General features: G+C 45.7%; 1 protein-coding gene across 5 annotated transcripts in view; it reads left to right on the top strand.

Moving 5' to 3' along the window:
* LOC144781595 (uncharacterized) overlaps nucleotides 1-15,847 on the top strand; it is a 483,894-nt gene that overhangs the window by 389,016 nt on the left and 79,031 nt on the right. For all 5 annotated transcript variants that reach the window (XM_078660513.1, XM_078660514.1, XM_078660512.1 and 2 more), the window contains exon 13: nucleotides 6,619-8,674. In XM_078660513.1, coding sequence (XP_078516639.1) covers nucleotides 6,619-8,674 — 2,056 coding nt within the window. The remainder of the gene's footprint in view (nucleotides 1-6,618; nucleotides 8,675-15,847) is intronic.

The raw sequence follows: 15,847 nt of genomic DNA, 5'->3' as shown, positions 1-15,847 counted from the left end.
GGTCGGCCACAAGACCCTCCCAGTGGCCGGCTATGGTTGTGAAACTGGTTTGATTGCTTCAATCCATGCCGAGAGTTTGACCCCTAGCTTTGTTGACCATTTGATTCTGTGAAGGATTCTGTGTTGCTCTTCCCCTGCGCGTTCCCCAGCAAGGGTGTAGGTAGTCAAATTGTGGAGGCTAGCTGTAGTGTTGGCCAATAGGGTCTATGATAGCCTTCGTCCCTCTCATCTATTTCAAAGGCAAAAGGATTGAGGGCCAGCCCTTCATGAACAAACATATAGTTGCCTAAGTCCCTAGTGTTAAAGTCCCCTACTATGATTGCCTAGTGTGACTTGTATTTATTCAACAGATCATCTATGGTTTTTGCTAAAAGGTCCAGGGCCTTTCATTTCAGGAGCGGTGCTGAGTTGATGTACGAGTTGAGTAGCATCAGGCGAAGAGGTAGTGAGTTTAGCTTTGTGCCTTTGATGAGCAGGGCCTGAAATGAGTTGGACTTGATGAGGGTTGCAGAGGTCACTATTTTCCGTTCATGTTTAATGAAGATAGAAAGGCCACCAGATGGCTGCCCAAATAGGCTGTTTTCTGTGACAGCTTTATGGAGGTCATACTATCCCGCCATTGGCATTGTTGCCATTGCCCAAGTCTCCTGGAAGCATAGTATGTCCCCTTGGTGAAGGTAGTCCAGGGAAGTTTTCTCCCCAACAAGTTGTTTGATGCCTGCAACATTCCATGAAATAATTGTTAATTGTTGGGAGCGATCTGCCTTATTATTTGTGATGGATTTTGCTTGTCTGTGGCAGGTGTTAGGGATTGCACACGGTAGGGTTCCGAGCCTTCAGTGCTCCCCTTTAGCTTGACTGAAGTTAGCGACACGTTGATTGTTGCTGCATGTTATTCAGAGGTCCTTTGCAATCTTTGGCGGAGCTCGATGACTTCTCCCACCTACTTGAGTCCTGTGGGTGCCACGCAGGACGGATAGAGCTTCCTTCCCCTGCCGCGGGGAATAGAGGACGTGTGGATATTTCTCAGAACTGTGACGCTTCCATGAGAACTACTGTTGGAAAGTGCTGGTAGCGGAACCCCACCAAAGTGTATTCGCCATGCGAGTCCTCTTGAAAGTTCTGAAATCTTACCCACTCGAGGCTCTCTGATTGAATATGGGCCAGAGATGGAATTTGTTGGAATAGGTGCAAAATGTTGCTCCTGTTCAGGATATCAAAGGACCCTTTGGAAAAGTACCTTGGGGATAGCACTACTTCATTATGCTGTCGACTACCATTGAAGGGAGTTGAATTGCTGGCACCTAGCTTGTAGTTTGCTGTGTATTGGGAGAACTGAGTCCAGGTTAACATGTTTGCAGGAGGCCTGATCTACCTGGGCTGTTGGCAGGCTTTTGTGCAATGTGTGAATGCCAATGCCGGGCTGGTGGTGTGATGGAATAGGCGGGGGTTCATGCGTGCCGGATTGGGGCTATGTTTCCCTGATGTTTTGGAGGAGACGACTGAATACTGGCATCGACCTTCAGCCCGGATGACTGCTTGGACTTCGTGTGATTGGGATCGAGGAGTGCCACTTCCGAGGCCTGTATAACAGGTGCTTTCGAAATGAGTAGAAGAGACTTTGTTTCTTGGACATTGCCCCCCTGTTGAGGGTGTTTATTCTGGGCTGTTTTAGAGGAAAAGATTGGGTATAACGGTACTTTGGATATGAATCTGTTTATCGGACTGATGGGCGGAGGTCTGCTCAGTGGGGATGTCTGCTGCCCCACTCTTTCGGCTTTAGCCTTTTGTGTTGCTTCCGCAACTTTTTCTTGGCCCTCCTGGACAGGGTGCCCAGGTGTTTCCCTGCACCAGTCAGCACCTCGTTAGTAAGCACTACTTCAGGTGGAGTTTAGGGTGGATGCTTACTCTTGATGGCCTAGACTGTAGTATGACCAAGTCAGGTTGAGTCGCGGGATCATATTTGGTTAGTAGGCTGAGCAGTGAATTAGAGAATGAGGTGAGGGATGCCTCTTCTGGGATTCTTGATGCCTGGGCAAGGAATGCTTCTTCCACAATTGTTGGTGCTTCGGAGCCGTAAGGATCCGGGTTGGGGAATTCAGAGTCGATGTTTTTTCCCTTCACTATGGTTGCTATCTCGCCAAGGACCTCGGGTAGTAGCGCCCACTTGTCTATGATGTTGTCACATTGGCACTGGCACCTTTTGAAGTTCTGGGAGTCTAGCATATTCTGTTCAATGGTATCCACCCTTATGCTTAGGTTGGCTAGCGCTGCTCAATGGATTCCAGAAGATCAATTTGTAATTCCATTTTTGATGCTTGCCAGAGGAGTGATCTTTCTATTAAATTTTGTGAAGCGTTGAAAGTTGAGGTGCAAAGGTCCTTGAAGCTGTTCTTGTCTTGCATTTCTGGAAGAGTATCACAGAACTATTCCTGTGCGCTGAACAGTTTTTGGGGTAAGTTCTAGTGTTCTTTCTATTTTCATCTCAAGGCATTGTTAAAAGAAAGGTGTTAATTCACCCTTATTGGTGTTTACAGAGGTTGGACTATCTGCCTACAAACCTGGTCTTGGCCTGAGAGCTGTTGCTAAACAGTGCTATTTCGGCTCTCCAGGGCCAGAGGAGCTGTGGTGATAAATGTGGGCTTCTGTGATCTGCAATATTTCTGCGGTATTCAGTTCATGAGTACCACTGGTGCCCGAGCAGGAGCTTGATCTCTGCTTCATGTTGGCGGAGGGAGGTTTTGTGCAAATCCTGTATTTGCTCGGACTGCTCTTATTAGCTGACACTGTTGGGGACCCGAGCCCGCTGTGTAAGGAGCTGACTGGAAGTGGTGCGTTTGATTTCCTGTGGGGGTGGCTCCTGGACAGTGTTGTGCGTAGTCCGTGTTGGCGGCATAGTTATCCCGATGGATGCATGCTTGGCGTGGATTTGGAGTTTCTGGAAGACTTCTTTTTTTGGGCCATAGTTCGGAGCACTAAACACTTGTTTACGTTTGCAGTGTTTTTCTGGTCAGGGGTCTCGGTTTTCTTGTGGGTGGGCGCAATTATTCAATGGTGTTGATCTTTTTGGCAGGTTCGCAGTCCAACTGAGCTTGATGCTGGACTTCCAGTTTCTCAGAGTAATCTCCTTGTGCTCTCTTTAACGACTGGGCTCTAAGGAGGTGGGTCTCGCCCGAGGAATGGGAGGCTGAGGTGCTCTTCAGGAGGAGCCTTGAACTTGTTGGTTGGACTTGTGTGCTGACCTCTGCCTTGTCAATGCCTAGTCAATTGCGCCCAGGCTGGCAGCCGGGGATGGAGAGTATGGATGGCGGGGGGATGCCTGGCTTTCACCTTGCGGATACCCTGCCAGGGTTATCTCACAGGGGAATACCAGGACGGGTTCCCTAAGCAAGCGCTTAGAAACCGCTCGGTGATTTGCGCTATATAAATTCCTGTACATTTACATTTACATTTACATGTGGTCTTGTCCCCAAACCGGTTGGTAGCTGCCCCCCTCCTCTCCTGGATAAGTTCTCCTCAAAGTTAGTTAATTAATTGATTTAACTTGCAGGCTGTCCAATCCCGTGGTTGCCGCCGCTTATGGCTTGTGGGGAGGAGGGGTGGCATTCAGCTGGCATCGGGGAGGCTCAGTAAGATATCTAGCCACAGATTCCTAAACTTAAAATATCCTTACCTTTCCGCTGCCAGTTCTTGTGGAGTGCCTGTTCTTAACATCTGCCAAGCTGCATCTTGGCCCGTAGTGCATATGTTCACGAAGAAATACTACCTTGACAACCAGGTTTGCCTTGAAGGGTATTTCGCTGGTTCAGTCCTATAGTACTTTTTGGTCTAAGTCCACTCCACAGACTCTCCACCTTGGGGAGTTACAGCTTTGGTATCTATTCTAAGGTAAGAAATCTGTGGTTAGTAGTACTAATTTGAACTACAATTTACTTACCTTGTGTAACGCTCCTTCTGATGGATACTCTATCTAACTATGGATCCCTTGCACTCTTCCACATCCTCTTTTTGTGGAGTAGCCTCTTTTTTACATCTAAAAATGTCTAAAGTTAGGAACTGGCACACTGAAAATAATTGTTTCAAGCCCAGCGTCTGAGGGCATAGAATGTGCTAAGGAAGAAAATGACAAAATTATGCGTTTTCCTGCAGAAGACAAAGCGTCCCCTCCGACACTCAAAAGTTTTAATTCACTGAATTTTCTCTAAATTATTTACAAGAATTACAGTGAGCTAACCAGGAGTGCGATTGTTACCAATGCCCAGAAAGAAAATGACACCAGCGCACAGGGGGTGGCTCTTTTATGCAGCTCCAATCTATCACTTGTAGGGTGGGACAGAGCCAGCAGAAAGCGCATAACCCTTGCACTTGCCACACACTTCCCCATTCGTACATTTCCCCTTATTGTATTCCCCATTCTGCGCAAGAAACCAACTTACACTTTTGTCTTGTTGTGTTCATTTGTTGGCCGCAGTTCATTAGGAATACAATGACAACATGCATAAACTTCTGTACTTTTGCTGTCTGGTCTCTTTTGGCCCTTGTGGGTCGTTTTTTTCTTTGGTAGGTTGGATTTGGGCTCCCTTTGCGCGGGGGAGGAGTAGCTTCTGTCCCTGGAGTTAGGCCACGACTCGCTACCTTGTCCGATTCTAGTTGTGCCCTGCCATCCGGTGGGGGCTGGGCTGCGAGCGCCGTCTCCATTTTGCTACTCCCCCCTTCGGTAAGCCGCCTCACCCAGCCATGAGGCATCTGAAGGTGAGTGGTCTTACCCTCTGCCCTTAGACCAGCTCTCCCAGCCGTGAGGCATCCCAAGGTTAGTGGTCCAATCCTGGCACACCACCCTCCAGTGTGCCTCCTTACCAACCATTATCCGAGTAGTTCTCTGCTTGCTTGCAGCTGCTCCTCAGCCTGCGACATTGCTGTTCCTTAGGTGTGGATGGGTGGGAAAAAGATTCAGGTCAAGATGCTGCTCCCCTGCTCCGGCTGTGAACATGGAGCTTACCTGGGGGAGCAGGCCTTATATCCCCCACTTTGTTCCCTGCCTAGCTCGTTGGCTTTGCCCTATTGGGGGGTTTGTATGTTGCACAGCCCCCATTGGCCATGGCGAGCGGCGCCTGTCCGGCAGTCACTGCGGTGGTTAGGGGGCAAGGCCAGGCTGTTTTTCACGCCTTGCGCTTTTCTGCGCGCCAAAACCCGGGCGCGAGCTGGCTTTGTCACGGGGGGGGGGGGGGGGGTGGTTACGGCAATCGTTATGGCGCCTGCACTCAAGCCCCCTTCGTGTGCAGCCTCTGCAACTGCGCCACTTAACAATGTACATGAGCATTACTCAGAACGTTTTCAGGTCCAGTCTGGCACCTGGGGAGTATTTTAAGATGGGGAATATTCAGTTAGATAGAGCATCCACCAAAAAGACCATTACCAAAGGTAAGTAACTTGTTTGATTTGTTCATAAAAAGTAAGCTGTCTTAAAGCTACATCCCACTTCTGTGCCTAATTTTGACCGCAGGGTTTTACCCTGATGAGTCAATTGTTCTGCCTGTCTTTTTAGTCACCAGGAAGCAAAATTGCTGGGTAAAAAGTACACATCACTTTTGAATATGGAATAGTTTAGAACTTAATTCCCCATCCAAATATGCTTAATTCTCAAATGGGCACAGATTGTGCACTCACTAAATTTCAAAACCTGCACAAACACAAATTAACAGGTGTTCAAATTGTACCTGATGTTTTGTTGGTAGTATGCTGTGCTTTTATTCTTAAAAATGTAAGCAAAGCCATCTTTTTTTTAAGATGGCGTCTTCCATTTCGTAGTTACAAGTAACTAGGTTTTCAGCAAAACACCTGATGGCATAAAGCCTCACTGCAAAAGGTAAAGCTGCTAAAGTAGGCATTTCTAGGTTGGATACTAACATAGTCTCTGTAGAGCTAACACCTCAGCTTCATCCCCCACATTGTTTACTCTGCTTTCTGAACTGTGATCCCAAGACTGATGGTAATGTTGTCTATGCTGTTTTGATATTTTTATGCCTAAAGCAGTAACTGAAAGTCAACTCCCAGCTCCTACATAACATGGCATTACTGTAGAATAATTTGAGTTTGGATTCTACAAAGAATGAGATATGCTGTAGGAGAATTATTTTTTCCAACAGTAGAATCTCCTCTGGTTGATGGTGTATATTTGGGAAATGGCATTAATCTTCCTAGAACTCCATTGTGATTGTAGCTTATGTTTTTCCAAGGGTGTCTGCTCAAGGTGGGCCTTTTAGGAGCACCAAACATACATCTTCAAAGGCAGAGAAGGGCCAGGTTCAGATCTTGAATACTAGGTAGCTGGATTGCAAGATATATCAGTGGTTTAACAATCTTCTTTGTGAGTCTTATGATATAGTTTTGTCTTTAGAAATTGAAAACGTAGCTTGGTCTTTGTTATCCAACCATATTTGCACATTTCTTGATTTTGGGTTTCTCTGCTTTAAAATCAGTATATCACTGTAACTAAACAGAATTTCTGTGGATATTTTGGTTAGTGTATCAGAGGCATTTCTTAGTGTTTGTTATATATGCTTGCAGCTCTCTTCTGATCCATAATGCCTTTCTTATGCTTCCCTTTATTTGCCTCAGGTGGACGTCATGCGCAGGATGGTGTGTGATATCCTGGATCAAAAAACAGACCGACAAGGAAGGCTAAACACTTGTGACTATGGAGGCTCAGGTGACCAATCAACTTCCATGAACATACCTTGGGTGAACAATAACTCCCATACTGATCCTTTAGGGGGAGGAGATCCTGAAATAACCTCAAAAGAAGTGCTAAAGGGAGATTCTAAGATTCTGCAGACTGAAACTAAACTATGGATTATAGATGGTGGAGTGACCACAAGTCAAAAACACACACTAATGAGCAGACCATTGTGGAAGCAGGGGAAACTCTGCGAAAAAAGGGACTGTGGCACCACCTACATTGATGTGCATGAGGTGGACACTAAGGTGCTGGTGGAGAAAGCATGGCTCTGGGAAATAGGAGACAGTGCAAGAACCTCCCAGGATGGACATGAATGGAGCTGCAGACCACTGGTGAAGGTGTCAGAAACCTTGTCAAGAGAAGGTAGTGAACTGGACTCAAGATGGAAACATAAAAATGGGGAGATCCCTTTCGCTCAGAGACCGATATCGCATGTAACACAGGTGAATGGCGAAACCACCCAAACCCAGAGGAAAGAGCCCGAAGGAATGCAAGGAGAGGAAGAGATCAGAAACAGCCAGAGACAGGAGCCAGAAGGAACACAAGTTAATGGAGAACTTCTACACACAAAGGGACAGAGTTCACAAGAAATACAAGGGGATGGAGAGGCCACAGCCAGCCAGAGCAAGAGACCAGGGGGAAAACCTGGGGCTTTGGATACCACACACCATCAGAGTCTGGTGCCAGGAGGAACTCAGTCAACACTTGAGCTTGCACACACCCAGAGACTGGGGCCAGGAGGTACACTGGAATATTGGGGGACCACACACTTCCAAGGACGTGGGTCAGATGGAAAGCAATGGGATGGAGAGTCCACACACCCCCAACGACAGGTGCCTGGAGGAGTGCAGACAGAATCCGCCACAGTTCAGGAATTTCAGGAATCGTGTGATATTTATTCTGAGAAAAGGGAGAGACAGCTAATGCATCACGCAGAAGGAGAGGAAGATTTTGATACTCCGGTACAGAAGAGGCTGCAAGAAAGGGGGAGAACTTCGGAAACTCAGGTAGAAGAAGCATCTCAAAAGAAAAGGAGACAGTCTACGCCTCAGGTACAGGACGCACTTCCAGAAAGGGAAAGATTATTAGAAATTAATTTCCAAGAGAGACCTCCAGAAAGGGATAGACCATCCAAGCCTCGGATGGAGGAGAGACTGTCTGAAGTGGAGAGACCATTTGAGCCTCAGGAAGAGGAGAGACAGCATGAGAGGGAGAAACCACCTGCACTTCAGATAGAGGATAGTGGGGCAGAAAGGGAGCGATCTTTGGGAACCCATGTGCAAGAGAGTGTGACAGTCATGGAGGGCCCAATTAAGTATCCTGTACAGGAGGGTATATCAGAAAGGGAGAGACCATTGGAAACATACGTACAAGGGAGACTGCCAGAAATGGAGAGACCATCTGTGCCTGGTGTACTGGAGGGTACACCAAAAACGGACACACCATTTAAACCTCAGGTACAGGAGAGACTATTGGAAACTTCAGTAAAAGGGAGATTGCCAGAGACTGTGAAACCTTCAGACTCTCATACAAAAGATACAATGTCAGAGTACTGGAATCCATCTGAAACTTGTGCATTACAGGGACCGACACAGGTCAGGGACAAACAGTCCGAGCCAAAGGCAATAGGTAGACAGCTAGATGAAACCGAACACTCTAAGGAGGAACTGCGGAGGGTGGTGGAGGAAAGGGGTCAGGCAGATCAGATAAAACAAAATGCACTTTCTGTGATAGAATCAAGGACCTTGAGCCTGCAGAGTCCATCTGTGAAAGAGTTACTGCATTCCCACAGAATAATGGATAAAGGTATACAGCCTGATATAATAGGAAAACCATGTTTAAAGGAGTCGCCGTACACGGATGGTGTTGCTGTGCATCCCTCGAGCCCTGGAGACCTGGCAGAAACCCATATCAAGCAGGACCCAGAGACTCCTGGTAAGAAAGTAACTTATAATCAGAGGAATGTATGTGAGACTGGTAGTGAGCTAAATCCAGAAATTCCTGGTGAGATACTAATATCTATTCTGTGCTATATTCTTGAAGCACACAATGAGCTGGATCCAGATATTCCTAGTAAGATGCTACCTTATAGCCAGTGCCATGTATAAGAGGCTCATGGTAAGTAGGACACAAAGTTTCCTGGTAAGAGACTAAACTTATGACCATTGCCATATGCATCTGAGGCCCACAGTGAGTAGGACCCAGACATTCCTGGTTAGAGAATATGTGCTAACTTAGAAGTTGGCACGGCGGCCTGTTTCTCTGTCAGGGAAACGGAGTGCATACTCCGTTGCTCTGACGAAGGGGCTGCTCCGCAAATTCAGAAATGGCTGCCAAGCAGGCAGTCATTACTTGAAGCATTGGCAGATCCCGCTGTCACCGCGGTTTCTGTCAGTGCTTTTTGAAGTTTGATGCACGGTTATGTCAAATTGATGGAGCCTTGTACCACACTAGTTTCTTTTTTCTTTTTAAAAAAAAGGGGAGCATTTAGCTGTATTACCTCTGCCCCTTACTGTCAGGGTTTTCTTGGCAGTAGCGGGCAGTGAAAATAGGCCGCTAATTTCACCCATCTAAATCAGGTGGGTGGAATTAAAGGTCATCATCCGATGGCCCGTTACTGTGTCGGGCCTTCGGAGTGATTTTTTCACAGTGGAGACAGAGTAGTCTATGCTGTGATGAAACCTATGGTCCACCCGCATCTAAATCAAGGGGTCAGCCCTTTATCTTGGTGGTATGTATACTCTGTTGCTGTTCTGATGGAGTATACATACCACCAAGGTATACATTACACCCTAACTTAAAACCACTGCCATGTATATGTGACTGACAGTGAACAAGTTTCAGAGATTTGGGTGAGATATTAACATATAACCAGTGACGTGTATCCAAGGCCTGCAAAGAGCTGGGCAGGACTGGCACCATTTATCTGAAGCCCACAGTAAACTGGACAGAGAGATCCCTGGCATTGCATTAACTTATAAACAGTGTGCCGTCTTTCTGTTAGAGAGGGCTCACTCATGTATATTAATTTTAACCACATTTGACATTAGTTATGTTGGATGATTGTTGCTTATTGTTTGTAAAAGGTAGCCTCTGACAAATATGTTTACCTTATAATCAGTGAGAGGCACTCTCTCATACAATCAGACATCACATGCTAATTTATACGAAGGATGACATGACATCACATACTGTAAGGTATGCCACTCTTATAATCTGTCACTTTATAAGCAGCAAGAGATAACATACATCATTGATGTAAGCTTTTAATTTATAAGCAGATCTTGATAAACTTAAACAATGTATATAATCCCTCCTAAGAGTGGAAGGAATTTGGCAGGAATCCTCACTGCTGTTGTCATGGTGGCCACTGGCTTGTTCTGTAGTACCCCTAGCAACACCTTAGTCAGGAAGGCAGTGGCTGCAATAGAGAGTAAACAAGTCTCTAAGAGCTATGGTTATTTTTATAGCATTTCCACTCCTTGCTCTTTCTCTGCATTTGCAGCATCAGATAAGAGACTTTTCAAGGGCTGTCAGTGCCACCCAACATGCGATCTCATCAGTGGTTAAAGGGTGCATGATGTTGTATCTTTTATCACTGGCATGTTGGGTGCAATGACAGCCATGCAAATATTTATGTAATCGGTTTCGATAACACAAGTGGTTTCCTGTGGGGTTTGGAGCTAAACAGTATCCAGGCATGATGTGAGGAGCCACTATTCTTTGTGAATCACGTAGTTTTTTGGCTTGAGGGGTGACTTGATGCAAAACCTTCAGTGGTATTGGAAGACATAGTCATTTGACATTGAGGTCTCAGTATCCACAATGGAACCAAGAGTTAGAAATGATAGGTGAGTTGTGAACAATGTTTAGTTTTGGCCAAGAAATCATTGGGGGAACTAAGGGCCACAGAGTCAGGCACACCTATAGATCTGTGTGGATTCCTATACTCAGGGACTCAGGATATTGAAAATACAGGCACAACCACAAGAACTGAAGAAAAAGAGAAATGGACTTACCAGACTCCTAGTCAGAGTAGTAAAGAACCAGAAAGCCAACAGTATTAAGGATAGTATTGCAACTAAATGACGCGAAGCCAGGGAAAATCTAGGAATTGAACCTGAGAGAGCCTAGGAAAAGAAAGCAACAAAAGTACAGAAGAAGGGCTTGGTGAATCATGGAGTGGGACTTTAAAATGAGGCAATTTCTTCTCCTCTCACAGACATATGCAATGCCATGTTTCAAACTGGCATATATCCAGACGGCTGGAAGAATGCGATTATAAAACCCTTGCTCAAAAAAACAATCTCTGAACCCTGCAGTCTCGGCCAATTATAGACCAATTGCGGGCCTTCTTTTTCCGGCAAAAATTTGTGAAGCTTTAATGAACCAACAGCTTTCTGAGTTTGTCGACTCCCACAATCTTTTAGACGATACTCAGTTCGGGTTTAGAAAGGGCCTTGGGACCGAGACTGCACTAATAAAAGCATCTGATGAAATTAGATCCATCATGGACCAAGGAGGAGCGGCAGTCCTTATTCTTTTGGATTTGTCCGCGGCCTTCGACACGGTCGATCATGCCATCTTGATCGACCGTGTCACAGCCCTGGGGATTGTCGACTTGGCTGGAGATCTTATTTCATCTTTCCTGAACAGTCGCACGCAGACAGTGAAATTAGGTAATTTTTACTTTCCTGTCTCCGCAATCCCCTGTGGGGTCCCCCAGGGCTCCTCGCTAAGTCCGACGCTGTTTAACATCTATGTAGCGGACTTAGCGAGGGTAATAAAAACCCATGGGTTGCGTCTGACATCTTATGCAGACGACACCCAACTAGTCCTGGTGGTGCATAAGGATGGTCCAGTGGTGGCAGCAAAATTCCAAGAAGCAATGCTGGTCGTTTGCTCCTGGATGTCAACAAATTGTCTGAAACTTAATTCGGATAAGACCGAGGTTATGACCTTTGCCAACCTATCCCCGGAATGGTCACCCATCTGGTGGCCAAGCCAGATGGGCCCCCCGCCTGTCCCAGCTGCAAAGGTCAGAAATCTGGGAGTTATTTTCGACAATAAGCTGGTCTTTAACCATCATGTAAACAAGGTAGTATCATCCGCCTTTTATGTCCTGAAGAAAATCAGGAAACTCATGCCCTATCTTCCAGCATCAGCAGGGAAAACTCTCCTTACTACCTTGGTATTCTCGAAGATGGACTACGGGAATGCCCTCTTTCTGAACACTCAAAAACAAGTCCTAATGAAACTCCAGTCCATACAGAATGCGGCAGCCAGAATTCTGCTCGGTATTCCCCGACGCCATCCGACAACTACAGCCATTCGACAGCTTCACTGGCTAAAAGTGGAAAACCGTATCAAATTCAAGGCATTATGTATTGCCTATAAAGCCGTACACAATATAGGACCCAGGTTTCTGAGAGAGGCCTTTAAACTGTACACCCCAAAGAGACAGCTCAGATCTGCAAACATTTGCATGCTCTCAGTTCCTCGAACCAAAACAGTGATCTGGGGAGACAGGCGTTTCATGGTAGCAACACCCAAGCTATGGAACACCCTCCCTCTGATCATTAAAACCGCCCCCAACTTGGTAGGTTTCCGTAAGCTCCTTAAAACCTGGTTATTTGACCAGTAAGCTGGTGGGTATTGGTCCTTATCTGAGTAATCATATGCGCCGAGACACCCACGGGTAATTGTCGCGCAATAAAAATCTCAAATAAAATAAAAATAAATACAAATGTGCATGCTCATCTTCTTCCACCAGCCTGCAATTAACTCAACAACCATCATTTTCAATCACTTCTCCTTCCTCCTGAACAGCTTGGACATTTACTCTGCTCCACACAGTGGATGACCCCCAGTCAGAGTGTTACACCTGCTAGGAACTTCAAACATGCCCTGGTGCTGGTTATGACACAAAGCTTGTGTTGTATAGGGAGGATGAAATGGGTGCTGTGTTTGTACTTTTTGAAAAAACATGTACCTCTGTTTATGGTTTGATCATTGATCTAGTCTCTGTATGTATCCTTCTACCATCCATTTATCACAGTCATTTCTGGTGGGAGAAATTTTTGTAGTAGATTTACCTTTTCTTTTTGGTGTCTGTTCTTGACCATCACATCACAGTATCAGCCACCTAAACGGAAATTTGGGTGAGGCGTGTTTTCTCTTCTTGTCTATGTGTCAGACCTTTGATTTGGTTACGGATAAGTGTGATAGGTTTCCAGTGCGGATGTGTTGAACTACTTCCTAATCCAAACAGATTGGTTAACAGCAACCATCGGATTGAGATGAGTGATGTAGCAGGGAAACTAAGATAGATCCATTTCCTCTTACTGGCAGTCATCAAAACTGGACCCAGAGGTTTGCCATTTGATGCACTTTGCAACTGACTGCTTTACCTTGGCTTTGAACACCACGAAGTAGAACTACTGCTTTAGAAATTTTAGCAATGCCCCAAAAGATGGCAGGATTTCCATTCTCTACGCCACCACCTATGTGGCATCAGCTACTGAAAATTTTCGAGCATATATTCATCCTCAGAGATCAGTTATGCAGCTAAATGTTTAATAAGTAAGGTCAGACATATGGCACATTTACAAGAGGGATAGCCATAGCCACATAGGCTGTAGCTAGATGATTAATTAAAAAGTCTGGCTAAAATTAATGAACATTCCATGAAAGGAGAGGCCTCAACAACTGTTAATAGGGGGAGTTCCTGATCTATCAACCCTGATTTAGAGTAATTGCAGCCTCCTACATCTCAGTTGGGGATGATTTGCAAGAAAAGTTACATGTTCCTCTTGAGCCTGAGCTGCCTTTGCTTAACTATTTGAGAAACCCAGACAAGGGAAGAAATGGACCCTGAAATAAACAGTAATCCATGATTTCTTACTAAAATGCATCTGTTGCAGCAATTTTACACAGATTTTCCTAACTCATTTGAAAACTTTGATGCCAAGTTTGATGTGCATAATCAATGGCATCTGAGGATGTCTCTATCGGATCCTATTGACAATAGATTGGAGTTACAAATAAATTGATCTTGTAAATCACTAAGGGTCTAATTTAGAGTTTGGTGGACTGAGTACTCCATTGCAGTAGCAATGGAGTAACCTGTCCACCACCCCTATGTCTGCCCGCCTCATTTAGAGTACGTATTCCTTCATCAGAGGCCCCTTTTCCTGCCTCAACAAAATACTTCCGCCAATGGAGTAGGGGCTGCCTGAAGAAGTTCTTGACACTGTCTGCCCTATTTAGGGTGGTCAGTTTAAAGTCTTTTTTTGTTTTTGGTCCGTTTCCGTCTGAAAAAAAGGGACAGAAAAAACCCAGTAATGACCACCACACCCTAGGAGATTACTTATTCGTTTTTTATTTTTCAAAAGCCAAATTCCGCTTTGGGAGTCTGTTTTTGAAAAACATAAAGCTTTTGAAAGGTTTGACAGATGGTTGTCATGGCTGATGGTGCTGTCATGATAGTTGTTCCTTTCAGTGTATAGAGTCGTCCACATGGTTGGCAGAGAACTCTAAGTATGTCAGGCGGAGATCCCTCAGAATGCCTGAGGTATTGTCCTCTGCCGTCCTGATGGTGTATACTCCACTGCCAAACTATAACTATGGCCCTCAATTAATCCATGAAGGTAATAGCTTATGCCATGGGGAAACATCCTTTACGACGCAACTATTACCACGCAGTGCCTTTACAACGCAGGTTTTTCAACGCAAGTCATTACAACGAATTGCGCTGGGGGGCGCTCTAGGATAGGTAATAGTTTAATTTACTATCCAACACCTTCCCTACTATCCACGGGGACTGGAGTTGGAATAGTAAATTAAACTATTCATTATCCAGCACCCCCCAACGCAAGTCGTTGTAACGACTAGTGTTGAAAAACCTGAGTTGTAAAAGCATACGTGGTAAAAGCATGCATTGTAACAACGTACATCCATGCCATGTACTTGCCCTGTTTGCTTTGGGGTGGGACCCACCACTTATTGTAGGCTATTTAGGATAGAGTGGATTGTGCACCATTGCAAGCAATGATTGTGAAGCAGGTCCAGCTGCTGAGAATAATATGAAGTGTTCAGCCTTGGCAGCGGCTTCGCTTCCATTTAGGCAAAATGTGTGGTTTTGTTATCTGAGAGAAGATCCTCCTGAGAAGGTTTATTTTCTTCGACTTCTAAGCTTGACGAAAATAATGTACAGACGTCAAGGAAAATGGTATGCACACTACAGAAGCTGCTGAATGCTCCCCACGCAAGACTATTTACTCCTTGATGGTATCAGCCGCTGTGCGGCTCTTATGTGGCCCAGTTGTGATTATTAGACCAAACAGCCTTCTAAGGGATGCCCTGGGAGTTTTGGCGCTCTGACAGCCATGTGTAGCTAAAACACAGCTCCAGTGCAGCAACAGCAGCAGCTGTCCTGACTACTCTGTCTCCCTTCTGCTCCCTGATCATGCCCGAAGCGTCAGGCTGGAGGTCAGGTCTTGTGATTCTACATCATAGGATGTTCATTCAGAGGTCTAATTTATTCTGAACATGTGGACTGTTCCATATTTAAAATCCTTAGTGAAAACCACATTACTGCAACTTTAAATCTAATATGCTGGCTATTTATGACTACAGTGAGGGAAAAGGGAAGCCTTATACCTTTACCATTAGAAGTATTAAAATAAACTCTGCACATTTTGGGCATATTACTTTTAAACTGCACTGCTTGTAATCGCGCTGTTGTTTCCCTACCTAATTATCAGGTGCTTATCATCGCAGCAACTAGGAGCATAGGTAGGCTCACCTGCACTATAATTGTGTCCTCACTCGCATCTTGCGGGACTTAGGTAGTAGGGTCGTGGTGCTCCGTCCGCCATCTTGGGTGGGTGTGGACGCTTGGGCCACTCTCAGGCGCCATATTGGTCGGGGGTAGAGGCTCTAGCAGCCGGAAGCCCGCGCGGCGTTATACTATATATAGTTATGGGTGAACAGACGCGCAGCGGACGCGTCGTAGACGCGCCGGAGGTGCGCCAGAGGTAAGCCCGTTTGCGCCCGTTCGCGTCCCGGGTGCTCCCGGCGTACAGGCTACCTCTGGTTTGGCTGACC

The sequence above is a fragment of the Lissotriton helveticus genome, chromosome 9 (genome assembly GCF_964261635.1).
Source record: "Lissotriton helveticus chromosome 9, aLisHel1.1, whole genome shotgun sequence".
In the NCBI taxonomy this organism is placed as follows: domain Eukaryota; kingdom Metazoa; phylum Chordata; class Amphibia; order Caudata; family Salamandridae; genus Lissotriton; species Lissotriton helveticus.
The sequence above is the reverse complement of the archived record's forward strand: the minus strand, read 5'-3'. Positions and strand labels throughout refer to the sequence as shown.